At 56.0% G+C, this 19,322-nt stretch overlaps 1 protein-coding gene and 1 long non-coding RNA gene across 4 annotated transcripts in view; both read right to left on the bottom strand.

The window, feature by feature from the left end:
- Positions 1-9,344, bottom strand: part of NHSL2 (NHS like 2) — a 33,750-nt gene extending 24,406 nt beyond the window's left edge. For 2 of the 3 annotated variants that reach the window (XM_065028203.1, XM_065028204.1), the window contains exon 1: positions 8,360-8,933. In XM_065028203.1, the coding sequence (XP_064884275.1) occupies positions 8,360-8,918 (559 nt within the window). In that variant the 5' untranslated portion in view covers positions 8,919-8,933. Of the gene's footprint in view, positions 1-8,359; positions 8,934-8,973 lie in introns of those variants that run through there. The other variant, XM_065028207.1, reaches the window with a different exon arrangement.
- A 2,505-nt stretch (positions 9,345-11,849) lies between these two features.
- On the bottom strand, positions 11,850-18,793 carry LOC135575295 (uncharacterized). The gene is made up of 2 exons (XR_010465782.1): positions 18,719-18,793; positions 11,850-15,131 (listed from the first exon to the last, which is right to left on the bottom strand). It is a non-coding gene; the product is annotated as an uncharacterized LOC135575295 (long non-coding RNA).
- Between the last annotated feature and the right edge of the window lie 529 nt (positions 18,794-19,322).

The raw sequence follows: 19,322 nt of genomic DNA, 5'->3' as shown, positions 1-19,322 counted from the left end.
CCCTTGCCTGTCTGTGGGAAGGGGACAGCCCCAAGGTGTTCATTGCAGCTGCAGCAAGAGCACTGGGATCAGGTGGCTCCTGGGGAGGCTTGGAAAAAGGCTCACCAAAGCATGGGTGGCACAGGCTGACAGGCACCACATGCAGCTTGACACGTCCCTCCAATCTGCCACTTGCTGCCTGCCCAGAGGCTTCCCTTAATGACGGTGCTGCCCCAAGGCTGGAGAACTCCTGGGGGAGCAGGGTGATGTGTGGGGCAGTCACCTTGCCACCCTGCCCTCACCTCTTGCTACACCTGTCCTGCAGGTGAGCAAGAAACCTGGAGCCGGCAGGCAGCTTTCACCAGGGCAAATGCCCCCAGCCTTTTGCCTGTCTTCTTCCAGCCGAGCTCCCTGCACCAGGAGCTCTTGGGCTTCCCACTGAAGCACGAAACAAGCTATTCCCTTGCACACAGTGTAGGCACCCACAATCAGAAAAATAGAGTTTGCAAGCCATGGGGCTGCATGGCCACACAGAGCCAGCATGGGCTGTGGCAGGGAGGGCACTGGTGTTGGCAGCGACCTCTGACAGTTCTTGTCCCAAGGCACCTGTTGCCAATTCAGGCATGCATTAGCCTCGCTTCATGCTCCTGCTGCCCATTCCGCTTGCTGCAGCAGAAAATCCCCGTGAGCCTTTTCCTGCCGCTTCAGGAAATGATCTGGCAGCTTTTGCCTGTCTGCCAGCTCTGGCAAGCAACTCCTGGGCGTATGGCCCCACCACTCAGGCACATTTGGGCACATTTGGAAAGGCTGTGCATGCCCGTGATGTGGTGCGTGAGCGGATTTGCTGTGTCCAAGATGCTGCCTGGCTGCTTGTGGGACAGCGGAGGGCAAGAATGCCAGGTGGCAAGCCTGGCACAGCCGGTATGTGTCATGTGCACAGACAAACTGCTCGGGAGCCGGTGAACATGGTGTGCCAGCAATGCTGCACAGAGCACGAGCTGACGTGCACCCAAAAACCACCCGCGCATGGGACACATGGGTGACACGAGATAGGTCTGTCACCTCCAGATTGGACGGTACAGGCAGGTCTGGAGGATTCTAAGGAGCAAACACAGCTTCTTCCCACAGCCACACATGCTTTACTGCAGCCGGACATCATCTCTAACCCAAGCAGCTCCTTAGATGAACACATGCTATCACATCCCTTCCCATTAGCAACATCCCCGCTGCTTTGGAGGAGCTCAGAGGTGCTCCCTCTGCTCTGTTCACTCAGGTACCATCTGTCACAGGGCCTTCTGCTCCATCCAGCCACTGCCCAAACCTGGCCTACCCACAGCCACAGGTTTCTCTCCTTGTGCCGGTTGCAATAGGATGAGCTGAAGCACCTCAGCCCCTTAGCAGCCCTTTGCCAAAGTCAGCGGTCCCAGAGCTCACTGGGGAGCAGCCTGAAGAAGCCCAAATCTGGCCCCACATCCCCCCCTGGGGCTGGCTGCCCCTCATGGCCTTCAGGGAGCCATCCAGGGCCCCCTTGGCCGGGCTCCCAACACGGGCAGGAAGGGAGCCGGTCCCACACATGCAGCCCACATGCTGCCTGACAGCCGGGACCACCCAGGAGGCTGCTGGCAGCTGGCGCAGCCCTGGGGAGGGGGAACGTCCCGGGGGGCCAGCAGGAGCTGGCAAGCCTCCCCATGCACCGGGCAAGGGTGCATCCACAAGCTGGGTCTGCGAAGAGAGATCTGCTCCCTCCTCTCGGCAGGATGCAGCCTCATGAGAGCCCCCGGGATGGCGATGGGCAAGCACCACCCGGTTGGGGATGCCAGTGTCTGCTGGGGGAGCTGGGAAAGAGCCCCGGTGCCCAGCGCCACAGGCAGGGGAAGGGGACTGGGCAGACCTGCTGATTGTGCCAGCCGTGGACACAGCAACAAGCTGAGAGGGCTGGCAGAAGGGATCCTGCAAAAGCGTGGTGTTTGTCTCAGGGCTGACCCTGCAGCAGCAGACCCCCCAGCTTCACTGTGTACTGAGCAAGCACTTTAAGACAACTCATGATCATCTCTCCAGCATCGCCTTTCCCCCTCAGTGCCCAGGCAGTCAGGGGTCTGACAACTTTTGTCACTGCCTGCTTAGAGCTACAGGAACCCTTTTCCTTTGGGATTTCAGAGACCACAACAGTCATGGACTGGCTGAGAGCAGCCAATCTGGAGTGCAGGCAGCTCAGACCCAAACACCCATTGCATGCCCAGGAGCCCCTGGCCTCTGCAACAGGCCTGTGTGTGCACACTCAGACATGTATGGACATGTGAGCACACGCGGGAGGATGGCGTCTGCCCTGTGCCAGCGATGTGGGGTGCCCTGGCTGTGCAGACAGCTGTCCCCATCATCCTGCCTGGCCATGGGGACGCCAAGGCAGGATCCAAGCTCATGCTGGGGCCGTGCTGCTCAGTAGATCTGCCCCTGGTGACTTGGGGTGCTGGGAAGGGAAGAAATTGCTGCTAACAGCCATTGCCTGGTTAACTGTGGGAATTAGCTTGTTCCCCTGGCTTTTTTGATCTGCCATCATTAGATTAACTGGAAGGCCTAATGATCTGCTCCCCATCTCCATACTGCTCACCACCTTAAGCCTCTCCCCACTGCCGGGCAGCTCCACTAAGGTTCCCGGAGCCACGACAAGCTGCCAGCCAACGCACAGTGCCAGGCTGGCACCGCGCCGGGACTCAGGGCTCTGGTGGAAGGAGGTTGGTCACCCTGGTGTGCCGATAGGTACTCACCCAGAGCCGTGCATATCCCATTGCTGGCACCTGAAGTGCTGGCCTGCTTCCCCGTCAGCAGCATCTCAGTGCCTGCAGCGGGCAGCTGTCCTTGCTGCCAGGCACGAGTGCTGGAGGAGGGTGGGGGAGCCCACTGGCACGGGTGAGCAGAAGAGCTGATTCTCCCCACCAGCATACTCGGCCCGTTCAGCACCGTGCCAGCTCTTCCTCAAACCAGGCTTTGTGCTACCAGCAAACAGCCCCTGTGTTCACAGCGGCCAGCCCGCTGCCCGGCGCCGCGCCAGCCACCGCAGCGTGCTGGGCATGGCCAGCGGGCACAGTGCTGGGCACCAGGTGCCTGGGAAGCATGGACCATGCTGGGAGCTGGCAACTGGCTGGAGGAGAGAGCACAAGGCCCTTCTGTGAGTCAGGATGTTCTTTCAGGCACTATCAGATACCCAGCCAGCAAAACAACCCCCCTGACACTCCTCCCTGCCTGGACAACCTGCACACTTGCCACAGGGAGTGGTCCTGCCTGCCTGCTCACACGTCTTCCTTCTCTGAGCGCCAAGGAGATCTTTGCAGCTGGAGAATGGGTTGCCAAAGCAAGCTCCAACACTTGCTTCCACATGGAGATAAATGCATCCTTCAAACTGCTTCAAGATGATGCAAGCTTCTTTGGAGGCACATAGTTGAAGCTAATCCATGTTCCTGTGCACCGTAACCACTGCCATATTTGCAGCCAATGAGATGTCATAAGGCAGGGGTGTCAAACCCATTTGACAAACTCATCAATGTCCTAAAATGACATTCTGCCCTTTGAAGGCAACCACGAGGCTGCTGCATCCTCCAGTGAAAATGAGTTTGACACCTCTGTCGTAAGGGCTTCCTAAAAGGAACCACTCTACTGCAGAAATACTGGTACTAAAGGAGTCTCTTCTAAGCCCACACTGCAGGGCTGGCCCAGGCAGGGGGAAACAGGATCACCAGGGATGCACAAGGCTGCGAGGGGACAGTGGAGGCCACCTTCCCTTGTGGGCCCTGCTCTTCTTGCTGGGTGATGGGGGTCCCGAAGACCTATTGCGCCCAAGGGACCTGCTGCCCCTGAGCGCCACAGCCCAGCTCCTGAGGAAAGACCAGAAGCAAGATCCCCTCTCATGTAAATCCTTTCAAAAGCGTGAAAATACTTCCAGTCAGAAGCAGGATTTGGGCCCATCTAAGCAGGAATTCCAACACTCCAGCAGGGAGGGAGAGAGGCTGTGACAATAACTGGAGGTGCCACCCTCAACGTCAGCTCTCACGATGTCCCCCGAGCAGGATCAGGCACTGCAGCAACCACACACCCATGGGCAGATTGTGCTGGGGAGTGTTTGCAATCACGGAGGGTCGCAAAGCCCAGCGAGCCTGCTCTTTCCTTGCAGTAACTTCGGCACAGGGAAGCTGTGGAAAGGCAACGCTGGCGTCTCCTCCTAAGCCCCGCGCTGCCGGCAGCACGCGTTTTTGGAGAGCGGCTATCAGCCCACCGCTGAGGACAGCCGTCAGCCAGAGCTGCTCCGGGTGGGAGACGTGCATTATTCATTTGTCTGCCTGCTGGCCAAGCCGCTCCCACAGACGGTTCCTGTTAAGAGGGAGGGTGCGGCTCCCCGCTCCCCTCCTCTGGCAGCCCAAGTCATCCATCCCGGCCTTGGTCAGCTTCCCGCCCGCGCCGAGGCAGCCTTTGGGGGAGCTGCGCTCTCCCCTCCAACGCTGAAGTCACCACCGGTTTAGAAAAAAAACAGGCAGAGAAAATATGTTGGAGGTCTGGGAGGTTTTTGGGAGCTGCTCGGCTCAGCAGAGGAGGCTGCGGCAGCTTGTGGCCAGGCTGACCAGTGCGGGGCTCCCAGCGTGGGGACCTCTGCAAACTGCTTCGGCATCGCTATGGGGGCAACCAGCCTTGACCCCACGCTCGCCACTGCCTGTCCTGGTGGCCGAGGAGACACAGAGCTGTCCCACGACTAATGTCCCTTGCCAGTGGCGGTGCTGGCTGCAGTGGGTCGGGGCTGTCGGGGAGGAGAGCGCTGCTCCCCCCAGCCTGCGGGGACTAAAACCACATCTCACTGCAAACCAGACCTTCTCCTCCCCTCAGTTTGGGGTGTCTCTTTCCCCATGGCTCTGCACAGCCAGAGCCCTGCACCCTGGCATTTTCTCTCCCACTTGAAGGGCACCGACCCCATGGAGAGCAGCTGGCCCAGGATGGCTGCAGGGCCAGAAGGAGGGAGGCTCAGCTATCTAGTCCCCAAAATGGAGCTGTGGGTCTCTGGAAAGTTCACACGGGTGCATCCCTGGGGCTCTGGTCAGAGCTGTGAGAGGCGGTTGCAACCCCTGGACCTGGCAGTGACTCTGCCTGGGGCTGAGGGACAGCTCGGCCACTCCAGCCTGGCTGGACACTTGAACAAGTCAGCGAGGGTGTGGTTTTTTGGTTTTGGTTCTGGTTTTTGTTTGTTTGTTTGTTTTTCATACCAGTGATGGGATCCAGGACAAAATATCTGTGCCGGCCCTTACCCATCCAGTGAGGAGAGCGCCAGGGGTGCGGGGGACAGTAGTCCCTGGTCTGGCTGACGCTCTGCCTATCTTGATGGTCTGTTTCAAGACAGGCTGGGAGGTCAGAGGACAGTGAATGCTGCATATTTCGGCAAGAGCAGTAAACAGCTCCTCCTGCCAGCACAGCCCAGGGTTTCTTCCAGAGAACCGTCCCCACAGCTCTTCAGGGACAACAGTTTAAATAGCTCTCGGCGCCAGGCCCCCATCTTCTTCTTTGCTGAGATTTATTTCTAGAGCCACTGGATCCCAAGGGGAGAGAGCTGAGCCAGGAGCCCTGGCTGAGGACTCATGTCACCCAGCTGGTGCCTGTGGAGCTGCATCCCAATTGAGGATCAACACAACAGCTGCCAGGGGGCTTTCCTGGGCTGCAAAGCAGCCCCAGCCTTCAGCACCAAGTGCCGGGAGGAGATCCGGGTTCAGTGCCACTCCTCCGGGACACGGCGGTGCTAAGGGGAGTGGGACAGGGAGCCTGGTCTCTGCTCTGTCCCCAGCTGCAGCAGGACCCCCGTGCCCAGCCCTGGCACCCTCACCTCCAGGTGCTGAGCTCCCTGGGGACAGGCGTGCACCCTCCCCACTCTTGCAACTGGCGATGAATAAGAGCAGAGGAATCTGGCAGCCCTTGCCCGCTGTCTCACACTGGAAACAACCACACTGCCTTGTCAGATTAAGTGCTCACCCAGCCCTTTGTGGTGCGAATCCTTCATCTGGCAGTAATGCTGCTACACCTGCATCTTCCCCTCCTGATGAAGAAGACATGGCAGCTCCCACCATCTCACAGCCTCTGGACAGATGGACAGACATGTCCTGCTGCACAGTGAGGACCTTGAGGTCCCCAGCCACAGGGGTTCCCTTCCTGGTGAGGAGACTCACGGCTTTCAGATCCCTTTAACCTGCCTGGGAGGAACCAAAGCCAGGCAAAGGCTCTTGACCCAACCTGGGAGCTGTGAGGACCATCCTTGGAAAGGACAAACCACCATGTGCCACCCTAAGCTGGAGAAAGCTTGGCTGTTCAGGACTGGGTGGTCGACCCCACACCCTGTGGCTGGGGTCTGGCACCGCCTGGAGTGCTCCCACTTGCTGCAAAAGCCCCAAGAACTCTCTGATCCCCACTATACAGTGTCAGCGAGGAGCCAGAGAACAGGACTAACCCAGCTCAGGGCAGATTGCAGCAGGGAGGTGCTGCAGCTGCTCTGGGGCTGGTGTGGGCTCCCGCCCTGCCTGGGAGGGAGGGCACCTGCTTGCTCCCAGGGCCTGATCCGTCACCGTCCTTTAGAGCTTGTCAGACTGGCTGTGACATGTCATCCAGACCCCACTGGTTGTGTGAAGACTACACCAGGGTGTTTAGTCCTGGGATTTTCCCCTGCATCTCTCAGTGACAAGACATTGGGGTTTTATTCCAGTTCAAGAGGAGAAATGTGATTTTTGCTATTGGATCCTCTTCAAGAAGAGGAAAGGAAGAGAAAAAAAACCAACAAACCATGAGTGGGATGTTGTTAAGCATTTGCTCCTCACTCAAGGGACTCTGCATGGTGCTGCAGCTCCATGCAAAGTACTCTCGTGCAGCCTTGGGCTGTCTCTGCTCGCCCCACAGTGATGAGGTGCTGGGGGTTTGCAAGGAGCTCCCATCCTCCAGAGATATGAACCATTCCCTCCTGCCAGGCTGATGCTGAGGGTCTTAGAAAAACAAACAGCAACTGAAACAGAAATTGGAATTTTGTTCTTCCCCCAAGTAAAGAGTTCAGTAAAGCTGGAGGCATCCACGTCCCGCTGGCTGCGGGAACAGTGGTGGTGGATGGATGAGGGGCAGGCAGGAGGGTGGGTGGGTTGTGCTTCCCTTGGGGTGTGGGGAGAAATGCAAACACCCCGCAAGACTCAGCGCTGCCAGAAAAGGGTTGAAGGGGAGGTGCAGTGGGCACAGCTCTGCATGCTTCGCACTCCCCCAGCTATTCCCACATTAAAAGTCAAAGCATTTTTATTACCATGCATCTCCAACTTCCAGCTAGCCAGCCAGCTCAGAGAGCCATCCCTGCACCCCTGCACAACTGCGTACATGCATATTTACGGGGCTCTGATGAGGAGCTGCAGCACGGGAGGACTGTTTGCCCGCTGCGCTACGCACATCACTTGCAATGAGTTGTGTTGCTCCACGAGCAACCCCAGGTACACAGCACTGATGCACAGCTCAAAACACAGCCCGGGGGCTACAAACCCAACCTGCCTGCAGCAGCGGCTGCCCCCACCCTCACCATGCCACAGCTGTCCCTGCCGTCCCCCCTGCTGTCCTGTGGCCACCAAGAGCATTCTCAACCTGCTGGCCAGAAGCAGGTGGCGAGGGACCATCTGGTCACTGTCATGGCCAGCTCCTCCTCCAGGAGACACCAGTCCAGCACATACTGCGACAACACTGCAGGGTTTGGCGCTGTACTAGTGGTGTGCACGAGTCAGCTCTGTGTGACTGTGGTACCTCCTTGTCCCCTCATTTCTCTACCAGCTGATGCATGGGACAGCAGGAGCCTCTTCTTACCCTGATAACTGATTTACTCCACCAGCATTTGCAAGCGCAGCACATCTCTCAGGCTGAGGCCGAGCGCTCTGCTTGTTCCCTGCATCCAGGAAGCACACTGCGAGGGTCTGGCAGTTGTTTTCCATGTCTCCACACAGATGGAGCAGCAAAACAGCACTTGCAAAGGGGTTTACAGAAAGCACAAGAGGCACATGTTTTGCCGAGGGCCTGAGAAATGTGCAGCACTTCTGGGGAAAACGTGCTTGAACACCACTCCCCCTTCCCCGCCCTGCAAAGACTTTTAAAATAAACTTTTATAAACAACTCCAAAACAAGCTTATTTTAAGCTCATCCGAAACAGCCTGCCCACTTCTGACCCAGCACAGAAGCCTGTGCCAAGCCAAAACACTTGGGATGGGTAATGAAAGCAGTCCTGGACAAAACAAACCCGGCTCGCTGCCAGGAGAGGGATGAGCAGACAGGACGCCCAGGCTACAACTTGTCATTTTCCCCAGCCACACAAAACCCCGAGCGAAAGCTGCTCCACGCTGACCTGCGGCTACACGCTGGCTGAAAGCACAGCGAGGGAACGGCCACCTCGGTCCCCTGCCCCGGGAGGGGAGTGAAGCATCCAAGGCAAGGACAGCGGCGCGGAGGTGAGGAGTAGCTCTCGCAGTGTTCTCGCTTTCCCAGAGAGCCTGGAATGAAACAGCCGCTGGTAATCGGGGACACAGTGTGAAACGTGTGCTTGGCTGGCAGCCTGGAAAATGCCCACTGCGTGCGGGAAAATGAAGGCCAGGCAGCGGGAGAGGCTGCCGGGCTGTCCCAGCCTCACCCCGCAGCAGCTGCCGCCGCCACCGTGCCCAAGGGGGCTTTGCGGTGGCATCGCCGCTCCTCAGCCGCGCCGGCCCGGCTCCGCCGGACCTCCCCGCACGGAGGAGGACCTGGGGGTACCTGGACAGCAGGACACACCCCGGAGAGGAGACGCGGACACTCGGGAAGGACCACGTCGGAGGAAGAGCGGCGGACACCCCCCTGTATTGGGGAGGGGAAACGGGATCCCTGTCGGAGTGGGGTGCAGCCCTGACGGGTGGCACTCCCAGGCCGCGCATTCCTGGACCTCCCGGGAGCGGCGGGGAGGGCCGGGCCGGGCGGGGGTCGCCTTACCTGGGGCGGCGTGTGCCCCGCGGAGCGGCCGGCCCCTCAGCAGCGCCTGCAGGCGGGCGGCTCGACGGTGCAGCTGCCCGGTGCGACGACCCAGCTCCAGGACGTGACCCTCGATGTCTCCCAGGAGGGCGAGCGAGTGGCCGCAGAGATCGGCGAGCTGCCGGAGCAGAGTGAGAGCCGCCAGGCTGCAGACGTCCCGCAGCTCGGCCAGCGGCACGGCCGGCCGCCCCCCCCGCGCCACCACGCTCCGCTTGTAGAACGGCATGGCTCGGCTCGGCCTGGCTCGGCTCGGCTCAGCTCATCCCCCGGCCAGCCCCGCAGCTGCGAGGGCTCTGGGCCGGCAGCGGCGCCGGGGCTCGGGGCCGGCCGGTGGGAGGAGGAGGAGGAGGAGGAAGAGGAGGGAGGGGCGGCCCGGCTCGAGGATGCTCGGGCCGGCGGCGGGGCCGGGGGCGCATCGCTGCAGCCGGGATGGCGAGACCAGTCCCGGCTCTGAGCGCTGCGGGGACCCGCGGGTCCTCCCCGCGCTGTCCCCGGGCAGAGTCCAGCGCTGGCACTGGGGCCACGGCCATTCTCCGGTGCCAGCTCTTCCCTTCCTGTGTCCCTTTGGGAGGGCACAGGCATCCCCCCGGTGCCTGTTTTCCCCACCCCGGGGCTGGCAGAGGTCAGGCCTTCCACAGAAGCTTCTCTGGGATTTTGGTGTGGGGCTCTGGAGTTGCTGTTCTCCAGGCAGAGCTCAGAAGCCCAATAGACACAGCAGGGAAAGCACATTAATCTTGCATTTTTCTGGCATTCCTCACCCATGGATGTTCTAGGCCCCCCAGCAGTTACTCTCCTCTGCCTGTTCCCCTTCTCCACAGAGGGGAGCACACTACAGCAAATATTTGTGCTGGCCCAGTAACAAAAATTCCCCTATTTGAAACGGTCTGTAACCTGCCATCTCCTTGGGGGGGCACTGGGAAGCTGCAGAGGTGTACTGGCTGCTGGTGTCCCAAGTCCCTGCAGGCCCTGTGCATGGGAATCTCCCCAGCGCTCTGCACAGCCCAGTTTGGGCAAGACTTGGACAGAGTTTGAGTTTGGGCAAAGCAAAGCCACCCAGCAGAGGTGTGGGGCTGCCATCTCCCCTCGGCGGAGGGTGGACACCTGGAATGAGATTTCACTGCAGCCTCTAAACCTTCTTCCTTCAGGTACCTGGACTTTGAAGCTTCATTTTGCAGCCACGGTGGGTCTGTACATCACCCTGGAGTGACACTGATGAGTGACTGAGTTCTGTGTGCCCCTGGCTGTGTTCAGTCCAGGTGACAAGCCCAGCAAGGGTCAGGGCACCCGGCACAGGGCAATGAGTTGGGTTTTCCAGTCCTTTGGCCAGGCTGCTTGCAGCAGGGCCCCAACCGAGCACAGGAACCGAGCACAGGATGGCTCTTGCCATCCTGGGCAAGAGCAGCAGTGAGGGCAGGATCCCTGCCAGCACTCGAGGAACCTTTTGCCCTTCCGTAACCAGGCTAAATTTAACATGTTATTATTTGATCTGTTCTTCATGCCAATATTTTTTCCTCTTCAGTGAGAAAAAAAACGTGCATTTGAGGCGTGTTCTTGTGACTGTATGGGTACCCTCTGGAGGGGACACAGGCCTGGCACACAGTACCAGGGTAGGAGGGATGGTGGAACCCTTCTGTGGCTCAGAAAACCCTCTAGGGAGGCCAGGTTTAATCTGAAAATCCATTTACTAGTTCCTCACCTACATCTACCCCTGTGCTGGCACATGTCCTGGGCAGTGTGCAGCAGCAAAAGTCCAAAGAAGGATGGCTGTGGTGGGTGCACTCCCGATTCAGCTAGCCCAGTACCCCATCCCCAGTAGCCCCATTTGCCTGGGGAAGAGTAGGAATGCAATTCCTACTGGGAATTTCCAGAGCTGGGTGTCATTTCTCCCTGCATGGTGTACATTTCTTCTCTCCTGAGCTATTCGTACTCTGTTTGGGCTTGAGTAAACGTTTGTGCATCCAAACCCAGCTCCATGGGGCTGCTACCACCATGCGAAGAACAAATCACCCCCTTCCCTTCCCTTCCCTTCCCTTCCCTTCCCTTCCCTTCCCTTCCCTTCCCTTCCCTTCCCTTCCCTTCCCTTCCCTTCCCTTCCCTTCCCTTCCCTTCCCTTCCCTTCCCTTCCCTTCCCTTCCCTTCCCTTCCCTTCCCTTCCCTTCCCTTCCCTTCCCTTCCCTTCCCTTCCCTTCCCTTCCCTTCCCTTCCCTTCCCTTTTCAGCATCAATAGGTGCCCTTTAGCTCTCCTCTGTGACCACAACTCAACAACGTCTTCTGCAGGACACTCCTGGTGCTCCCCCATGTTGTGTCTTCCCTGGGCAGATGAGACCACGGTGGTCAGCACCTGCCAGGTGAAGATCAGGCAGCAGGTATGAGCTGAGGGGCACTGGTGGATTTGGTTCTTTCCCCAGCACACGATGCTCCAGCACTTCATGTTGTAGCTGCTGCCTGGATTTCCCCACAGCGAAACTCCCCAATGCGCTCCTACAGCTCACAAGGTGCCAGCAGGGATTTGCCCCAGACAGGTGCATGTCTCCCCATATGCCCTCCACGGGAGCCTGTGAAACCATGCAGTGGCTTTGCTGAGGCACCATGAAGGTGTCTGTGCTGCAGATGAGGAAACTGAGGCACAGGTCATGTCCCACCAGGGGGTAAAGAGAGTGAAGACAGCCTGATTATCTTGGCCTGGTCAAGCCCTCATCATGAATCATCATCTGGCTAAGGAGAGCATCTGGAGCCTATTGGGGTCATGGGTCCAACGCTCTGCTCCATTTACCTCCCGTCCCAGCCCACCTGTCCTTCCCAACACTGATTTCTCCGAATGAGAAAGAACACACACGGACGATATGTCTATTTTTATGGCTTTTCCAACAGGGTTCTGCTCATTTCAAGATTTCCTTCTAGAGCAAAAATCGAGAGCCAGGTTTAAACTGTCCTTCCTAACACCTGAAGGTGATCCTGTTGGCAGCCGGGGGTGAAGGCAGGGAACCCTGCTGAAACATGAATTTATCCAATTTTCTTCTGGTTTTGAGATAGTTTCCTCTTGCTCTGCCTTGTGATGCAGGTTTGTTATGGTAGCAGCGTTGAGGTGTGCAGTGTTTTCTTTGACTTGTTCCCATGTCTCAAGGTGGCTTAGCGAGCAGGAGGATATAAAGCCTGATAAGTGGCAAGGGCTTTTTCTTTTGCTTTCTACGTGCCTTTGGCCCAATTTTCAAGCCTTTCTCTGCAGCTGGAGAGGTCTGAACATCCTGCCATCGAGTGCAAGCGGAGATCCTCAGGTAATCACCTGACTCCAGGAGCCACGGAATTCATAAAACCATCACACGATGCAAGAGCATTAACAAAATCACAACATCGGGTTGCTCAGCAACTTAAACTGGCTTTTTTCTAAATCAAGAGTGTTCTTCTTAAGTCTTCTGTCAAATATTTAACATGAGAAAACTAAAATGAGCCTTTAAATGTGAAGTAAGCTGAATAATGAAGTCACCACATTATTATGATGATCATTACATTAACAGCAGGGCTGGCCAGGGCAGGAGAGCTGGAAATGAGCAGCCATGGCCCTGCAAGAGCTCTGGAGCTGCCGGACAAGCCCCAGGGCAGGAATGCCATGGGGAAGCAGTGCGGGAGCAGCATGGCCCCGTGCCTCCGCTGGGTTGTTTCCTTTCAGGTGCAGAGTCTCAGTCCTCTGCCATGGCCAGATGCCTCAGCATGGGCAGAGCTGGGATCCGGGCGCTGCTCCAGGGATGCAACTCGCTGTAATGGCGTGTGAAACCCCGGCTCACGGAGTGACGGGCTCGGGATCCTGTGGGAAACAGCTCACTTGGCTGCTGGCCGGGAAGGAGCTCAGCCAGTTCTGCAAACACTGATTGCAACCAGATGCTGCTGGGGATGCTGCTCCTGCCCCAGCCCTGCTCCGCCTGCCGTGGAGCGTCTCCCCAGGGGAAGCGGACGTGCCGTGCCCAGGAGGTCATGACTCGAGGTGCGGCTTTTCTGGGTGGCAGGGCTTCGGATCAGCCTCACTGGCTGGTGAGGGGCCAGGGGATGCCAGGATTCTGGAGGGGGTTAGCAAGGGAACTTGACCTTTCTCCTTGTCCCCTGCTTGTCCCAGGGCCTCCCACTGCAGCAAGCAACAGGCAGGAGCTTTTAGGCTGTGAAATAGTTGCCAAAGCGCACTAGCTTGGACAGCTGCTGGCTTGGCTTCCACTTTGCTTCCAGCCGAGAGGAGCAGCGGGGATGGAACAGGAGGCACGTTGAGGAGCGCAGAGCCCCAGGCGCGGCAGAGGAGCCGCCTCACCCAGCCGCCCTCACCCCCCAGCTGATGTAATGCTGAGCTGGAAGGGGGGACACATGTTTGGCAATGAGGGCTGCCAGATGCCTTGTATGGTTGGGATTTCCTCTGCTCTCTCACTTGCTGGGGACTCCTGCAAGCTGTTGTGTAACCACCCAGCCTTGGGTTTTGCTGCATTCTCTGAGAGGCGGACAGCGGGGCAGCTTGGGGTGCCTGGTCCTGCAAACCCCGCCGGGAGCCCGTGAGTCTGGCTGCCAGGTGCACAAGCTGCAAGGGCAAGGGAGTAAATGTCTTTGCCTCTTGTCTTCTCTCTTAACATCTGGTGATATGAGTAAGGAGCGTCACCTCTTTACCAAATTATCCACCCTAGATGCACCAGCTGGAACCGATGTCTGTGGTGTTCAGTGTCCAACAGCCAAACTTGCATTTTTTGCAGAACTGCTTCTTACTACACCAAGACCCCAATCCTAAGGGAACAGTCAGCCAGAGCCCGCGGTCGTGAAGGCGACTCAAGCTTGTGCTCCCTGTGGGTGACATGTAAATGGAACAAGATGTGATGGGTGCAGGCTCTGGGACAGAGCTGCTCTGCTTCAGCTGCTCTCCGGAGCCCTCCCCTGGGTCCTGCCGTGCTGCTCCGATGCCTGGGTCCCTCCTGAGCCCAGGGAGCAGCCAGCAGCAGCTGTGGGGATCCCACTGGCCTCCCAGTGCCCACTGGAGGGTGCTCTCTGCCAAGGCTTGCACCGTAGATGCTTCTGAGCAGCCCTTGGTGCGCAGCTGCTGAGAAAAAAATCAGGTGGAGGTGAGAATGGTTTCGCAGGGATGTGCAAAACCATTCCAACCGCTTTCCCCAGGGAGGAGGTGGTGCCAGTCCCCACCTGGCACAGTGCAGGACCCCACAGGAGTCCCTTTCCCTGCTCCAAAATCCAGCCGTTTCTGCAGCCTCCCTGCTTGCTCCGTGCCTCCTCCAAGGAGGCACCATCCCATGAAATTTTATTGAGCAGCTCCCAGTATGGGCGCAGGGGCCTCAGGAGCTGTGGGTCTGGTTGGACACACATCACAGCCCAGGATACTGAAGGCAGGACGGGGAACAGCACCTGGGGTCACACTGTTCTTCCATAGAGTCCTCTTTACTTCCATGCAAGGTGTCCAGAACTTCATCTGAGTAGCACGAAATATCCCCCCCCAGGCGAACGGAGCACAGGTACTGCCTCCTCCCTGTCTCCATCCTCCCTCTAAAAATTAACCGTCAGACCACATGTTCCAAGAGCATCTCCTACAACCAGGTCTTCTCCCTGATATCATGCACTACCAAAATTTGACAGAGCACCCCCTGTTCGTAGCTGACACATGGTCCTAATTGTTATAGTAGCTCTTTTTCTTTTTAAATTAGCTCACCTCTATTCTGGTAGGGCCTGCCAGACACTTTGTGGCTGGGCTTTGCACTCACCGAGAGTTGTGTGCTGCATTATTTGTTTGTTGAAGGGGATATTCAGCTACAAACTCATCACCCAGTTCCCTGGCTTGGGTTTCTCTGAGGTGCTTTGGGCTTTTCTGGATCCAGTTCACTTCTCTTGGTGTCATGTACAAACTGGGCTCTGCTTTCCAGTTCTTTCTCTGTTCCAGATCACTGTGGAAAACATTAACATATGCAGCTATGAGATCCGTGGTGGCAGTGTTCACAAAAAATTGAAGATTAAGTCTCCTTAGTTTTCTGTTCGAGCAGTTTTGGTGTGGATTTTGATTTTCCATAGCAGTCATCTCCTGTCCTCTTGCCCGTCTCAGGTACTGCACCTTACTCAGACCTCTGGCTGGCCCCAACAAGCCGTACCTGCTGTTGGAAGGAGAAGCAGTATTTGGGATGTTTGGGAGAGACTGACACATTTTCCCTCACACAATCCATGTCATCCTATCTGTGCTCTGTTAGATTGTTGTTAATCACAATTTAAAAACATTTTCCAGGAACAAATACAAAGGTTACTGGTCTGTAACCCCTTGTGACATTCTAGGTCCACGTACATTCCTCCAACCCCTAGTGACACTTTAGGTCCAGGTCCATGATTTGCTGCCAGGTAGATCAGGGGCTGTGTTACAAGCTTGCTTTTTTTGGAAAGCAGATCAGCAACTGAAGTCTCCCCCTTTTTAATTGCATTACACCTTGCTGAGTCACCATTGTGCACCTAATTGGTTTTCCTGAGCTAGAGGCTGGTAATGTTCCTCTGCTAAACTCTGCAGATGCCGCATGTGAGCGTGTGCACACTCTTGGCATCGTGTCCTCCCTGCTTGGAAGGGTACATTGGGTTGACAAGTTGCAGTTAAGTGAAGAAATAATGTGGATTTTGTAGGTTGTTCTGAATGCAACTTGTTGTACTCTCTCGAGATTTCCTTTGACACTGAGACCAGCATGTGCTGGTGTGTGGTTTGCAGTCAGCTCCCCGAGCCACCCTACGAACCTTGGCTGACACAGACATGACAAAGCAGGGGTGCAAGGGGGAGGCCGTAGTGGGGTTTCACAGAGGGTTCATTCATGTGGAAAGTGCCCCAGTGCTGGGGGACAGGTTTCTGCAGGGCTGGCCATGGCCGGGCCCTGGGGAGTTCCGGCCCCTCAGTTCCAGCAGGACAGGGAACTGCTGGAGAGAGTCCAGCACAGCCACCAAGATGCTGCAGGGAGTGGAGCATCTCCCGTGTGAGGAAAGGCTGAGGGAGCTGGGGCTCTGGAGCTGGACAAGAGGAGACTGAGGGGGGACTCATTCCTGGGGATCAATATGGAAAGGGGGAGTGTCAGGAGGATGGAGCCAGGCTCTTCTGGTGACAACCAGTGACAGGACAAGGGGTAATGGGTGCAAACTGGAACACAGGAGGTTCCATTTAAATTTGAGGAGAAACTTGTTCCTGGTGAGGGTGGCAGAGCCTGGCCCAGGCTGCCCAGGGGGGTTGTGGAGTCTCCTTCTGTGCAGACATTCCAACCCGCCTGGACACCTTCCTGTGTAACCTCATCTGGGTGTTCCTGCTCCATGGGGGGATTGCACTGGATGAGCTTTCCAGGGCCCTTCAACCGCTGACACTCTGGGATTCTGTGATTCGGTGTGTGACCCTGGGGTCTTGGTGGGAGGGGGCTCTGCATCGCTGGTGCCACCAGCCTCTGGGCAAGGGACAGCAGAACAGTGGGCTGCACCCTGGGTGCCAGGCAAGGGCAACGCTTTAAATTCTCCTCTGTGCTATGGCCACTCTTGTGAGGCAGAGGAAGCAATTGCCCTCTTTCCAAGGGCTTTTAACAGCGCAGGCCCCCAGCGCTGGGCTGTTTTGTCCCTGTTGTACAGACAGTCCCTGTGGCATCCATCTGGTTTCGCTCCTGACAGAAACGGGATGGTCGTGTGGCTCCAACAGGGTTGCAAGGAACTCTTCTCACCTATCTTAACAAGGAGGCATAAGGTTGTCCTTAAGAATGAAAATCATCCTGTGCAACACTCACCTGTGCCTGGGAAACTTCCCACTATTCAGTATCAGATTGTTAATTAAAAACTTTGCAAAGCTCAACTATATTTCCTTCCCTGTATTTTGCAGCATGTTGCTATTTAATCTTTGGTTACACAGAACTCGTTATTTGGTGTGCTGGCAGCGATGAGTAAATGCTTAAATAAACTAGCGCAAAATAATAATTATGTGACAAAATCCACAGGCAAAATTCAATCTACAGAGCAAAGGAACACGGTTCTTCTAATAGGTACACTGTAGGTGTTTGTGTCTTAATGGAAATGATACTTTGACACTGTGTGAATACCTGTGATTTTGGAATGAGTCCTGATATGTGGGTCACCTGTGCAGAGTCTTTGTGGATGTATGTTGCTGCGTACTTGGAATGACTTGTCCTTTTCTTTTGCTGAAGCAGAGGGCTCCAAGCATTCTGGCAGTGCACGTCATTCTCCACAGTGACTATTGTGTTTGTTCTCTATTTCATCCTTAAGATAATTTACTCTTGCAAATGAAATGAGATTTTTTTCTGTGCCAATAGATATTTTGAAGATTTCTACCAGTTTAAGAGCCTGTGGTGGGTGGTGGCTTGACAGCTGCATGGTAGGACATGCACCCGTGGGCGCTGGGAGAATCAGAGTGGGTCCATACCTGAGATGGGGGAGAGCACATCGGTGTCCTGTGCATGTCACTCGGCATGTGAAAACAATGTCCCTGCTGAGCCCCGGTGTGGCACTTGCTGCCTGAGAACTAAAACAAGGGCCAGCACAGGGGTAGTTGAAAACCTAATTAGATTCCCAGATCAAATGATAGCCAGTGCCCTGGGAGGCTTTAGCTTTTAGACTGGGTACTGCTAAAGCTCATGAGAAGGACACAGCTGAGAATCACAGAATCCCAGAGTGTCAGGGGTTGGAAGGGCCCTGGAAAGCTCATCCAGTGCAATCCCCCCATGGAGCAGGAACACCCAGATGAGGTTACACAGGAAGGTGTCCAGGCGGGTTGGAATGTCTGCACAGAAGGAGACTCCACAACCCCCTGGGCAGCCTGGGCCAGGCTCTGCCACCCTCACCCTAAACAAGTTTCTTCTCAAATTTAAGTGGAACCTCCTGTGTTCCAGTTTGCACCCATTGCCCCTTGTCCTGTCCCTGGTTGTCACCAGAAGAGCCTGGCTCCATCCTCCTGACACTCCCCCTTTCCATATTGATCCCCATGAATGAGTCCCCCCTCAGTCTCCTCTTGTCCAGCTCCAGAGCCCCAGCTCCCTCAGCCTTTCCTCACACGGGAGATGCTCCACTCCCTTCAGCATCTTGGTGGCTGCGCTGGACTCTCTCCAGCAGATCCCTGTCCTGCTGGAACTGAGGGGCCACAACTGCACACAATATTCCAGGTGTGGTCTCCCCAGGGCAGAGCAGAGGAGGAGGAGAACAGATTATTTGACATGCTCCTGCTGCAGCAGTCTCACAATTTCTGGTGACTCCATGTCTGCCTGGCACCTTCAGGATGGGAGGTGAAAGTGGTGGGACTTTGGCTCAGCTCCTCTGTGTTCCACCAGCTGGAGATGTTCCCTGTTACATGTGCAGCTGCAGTGATGTGTTGTTAAACAAGGTTCTGAAACAAGGTCTGAAGTAAGGTAAACCTCGACAATAAAGGTCCTGGACCACGTGGCCTGAAGGGTTGTCCCCACACTGGTGGGGTGAGAGCAATGGTTAACTCTGCATGGTAACCCAAAGTGACAACAATCACCCAAAAGGTTCAATTAAAGAATGAATTCACTAGAAACCACTCAGTGGAATTACAGCGAATATAGGCTTGGCAAAAGTTGGTAACTTAAAGTTAGCAAGACTTTAACAAAACCTGCAAGATATTACTCTTATGTGCCCAGAATAAAATGAGAAAGAGAGGAAAAGGAGACAGATAGGTCAAGATATCAGAAGAAAGGTAAGATCTCGCCACTCCATTGTTCCAGCTAGTGATGGGTACAAAACTTCGGTAATGCTGCACAGCACACACACAAAGACAAAAAACAGACCCAAAAACATGCCAAGTGAGGAAGTTTTATAACCCGGTCTATTTGCATGCAAGATAGGAGAGGGCGGCTTGTCTCCTCCCTCTGCTCGCTCTTCATGCTAATTAAGAAGGTTGTTCCAGGATTGAGTTGGTGGTTGAAAAATTAGAGGAGCGGTCACAATGCTGACCAAAAGTGAGTTGTCTGTCCATTAGGGGTAGCTGGTGGTTTGTGATTTCTCCTAGCAGTTGATTGTCCGGTAGGTGACCCACCTTGGTCATCTCAGTTGACCAGGAATGAGGACTGAGACCTTGATCATAATTGACTTTATCTCAAAAATGTAGGCCTTCGTTTTTCAAAGACCTGGCTGCCTTCACAGCCACCTATCTTTTCCTGTCCAAAGCTGCAAACCCCAGCTGTTTAAGGCATAACCTATACTGTTAATGAGTCCTTTGTTTTGCAAAGGATGGGGTGTGGGGGGCTCTTCAAGGCTGTCAAAGGGTGTTGACTCCACAAACGTCCTCGTGGAAATATTGCCAGATCAGTCAG

This window comes from Columba livia, chromosome 12 (assembly GCF_036013475.1).
Source record: "Columba livia isolate bColLiv1 breed racing homer chromosome 12, bColLiv1.pat.W.v2, whole genome shotgun sequence".
NCBI lineage: Eukaryota > Metazoa > Chordata > Aves > Columbiformes > Columbidae > Columba > Columba livia.
This window is presented reverse-complemented; position numbering and strand designations above follow the sequence as displayed.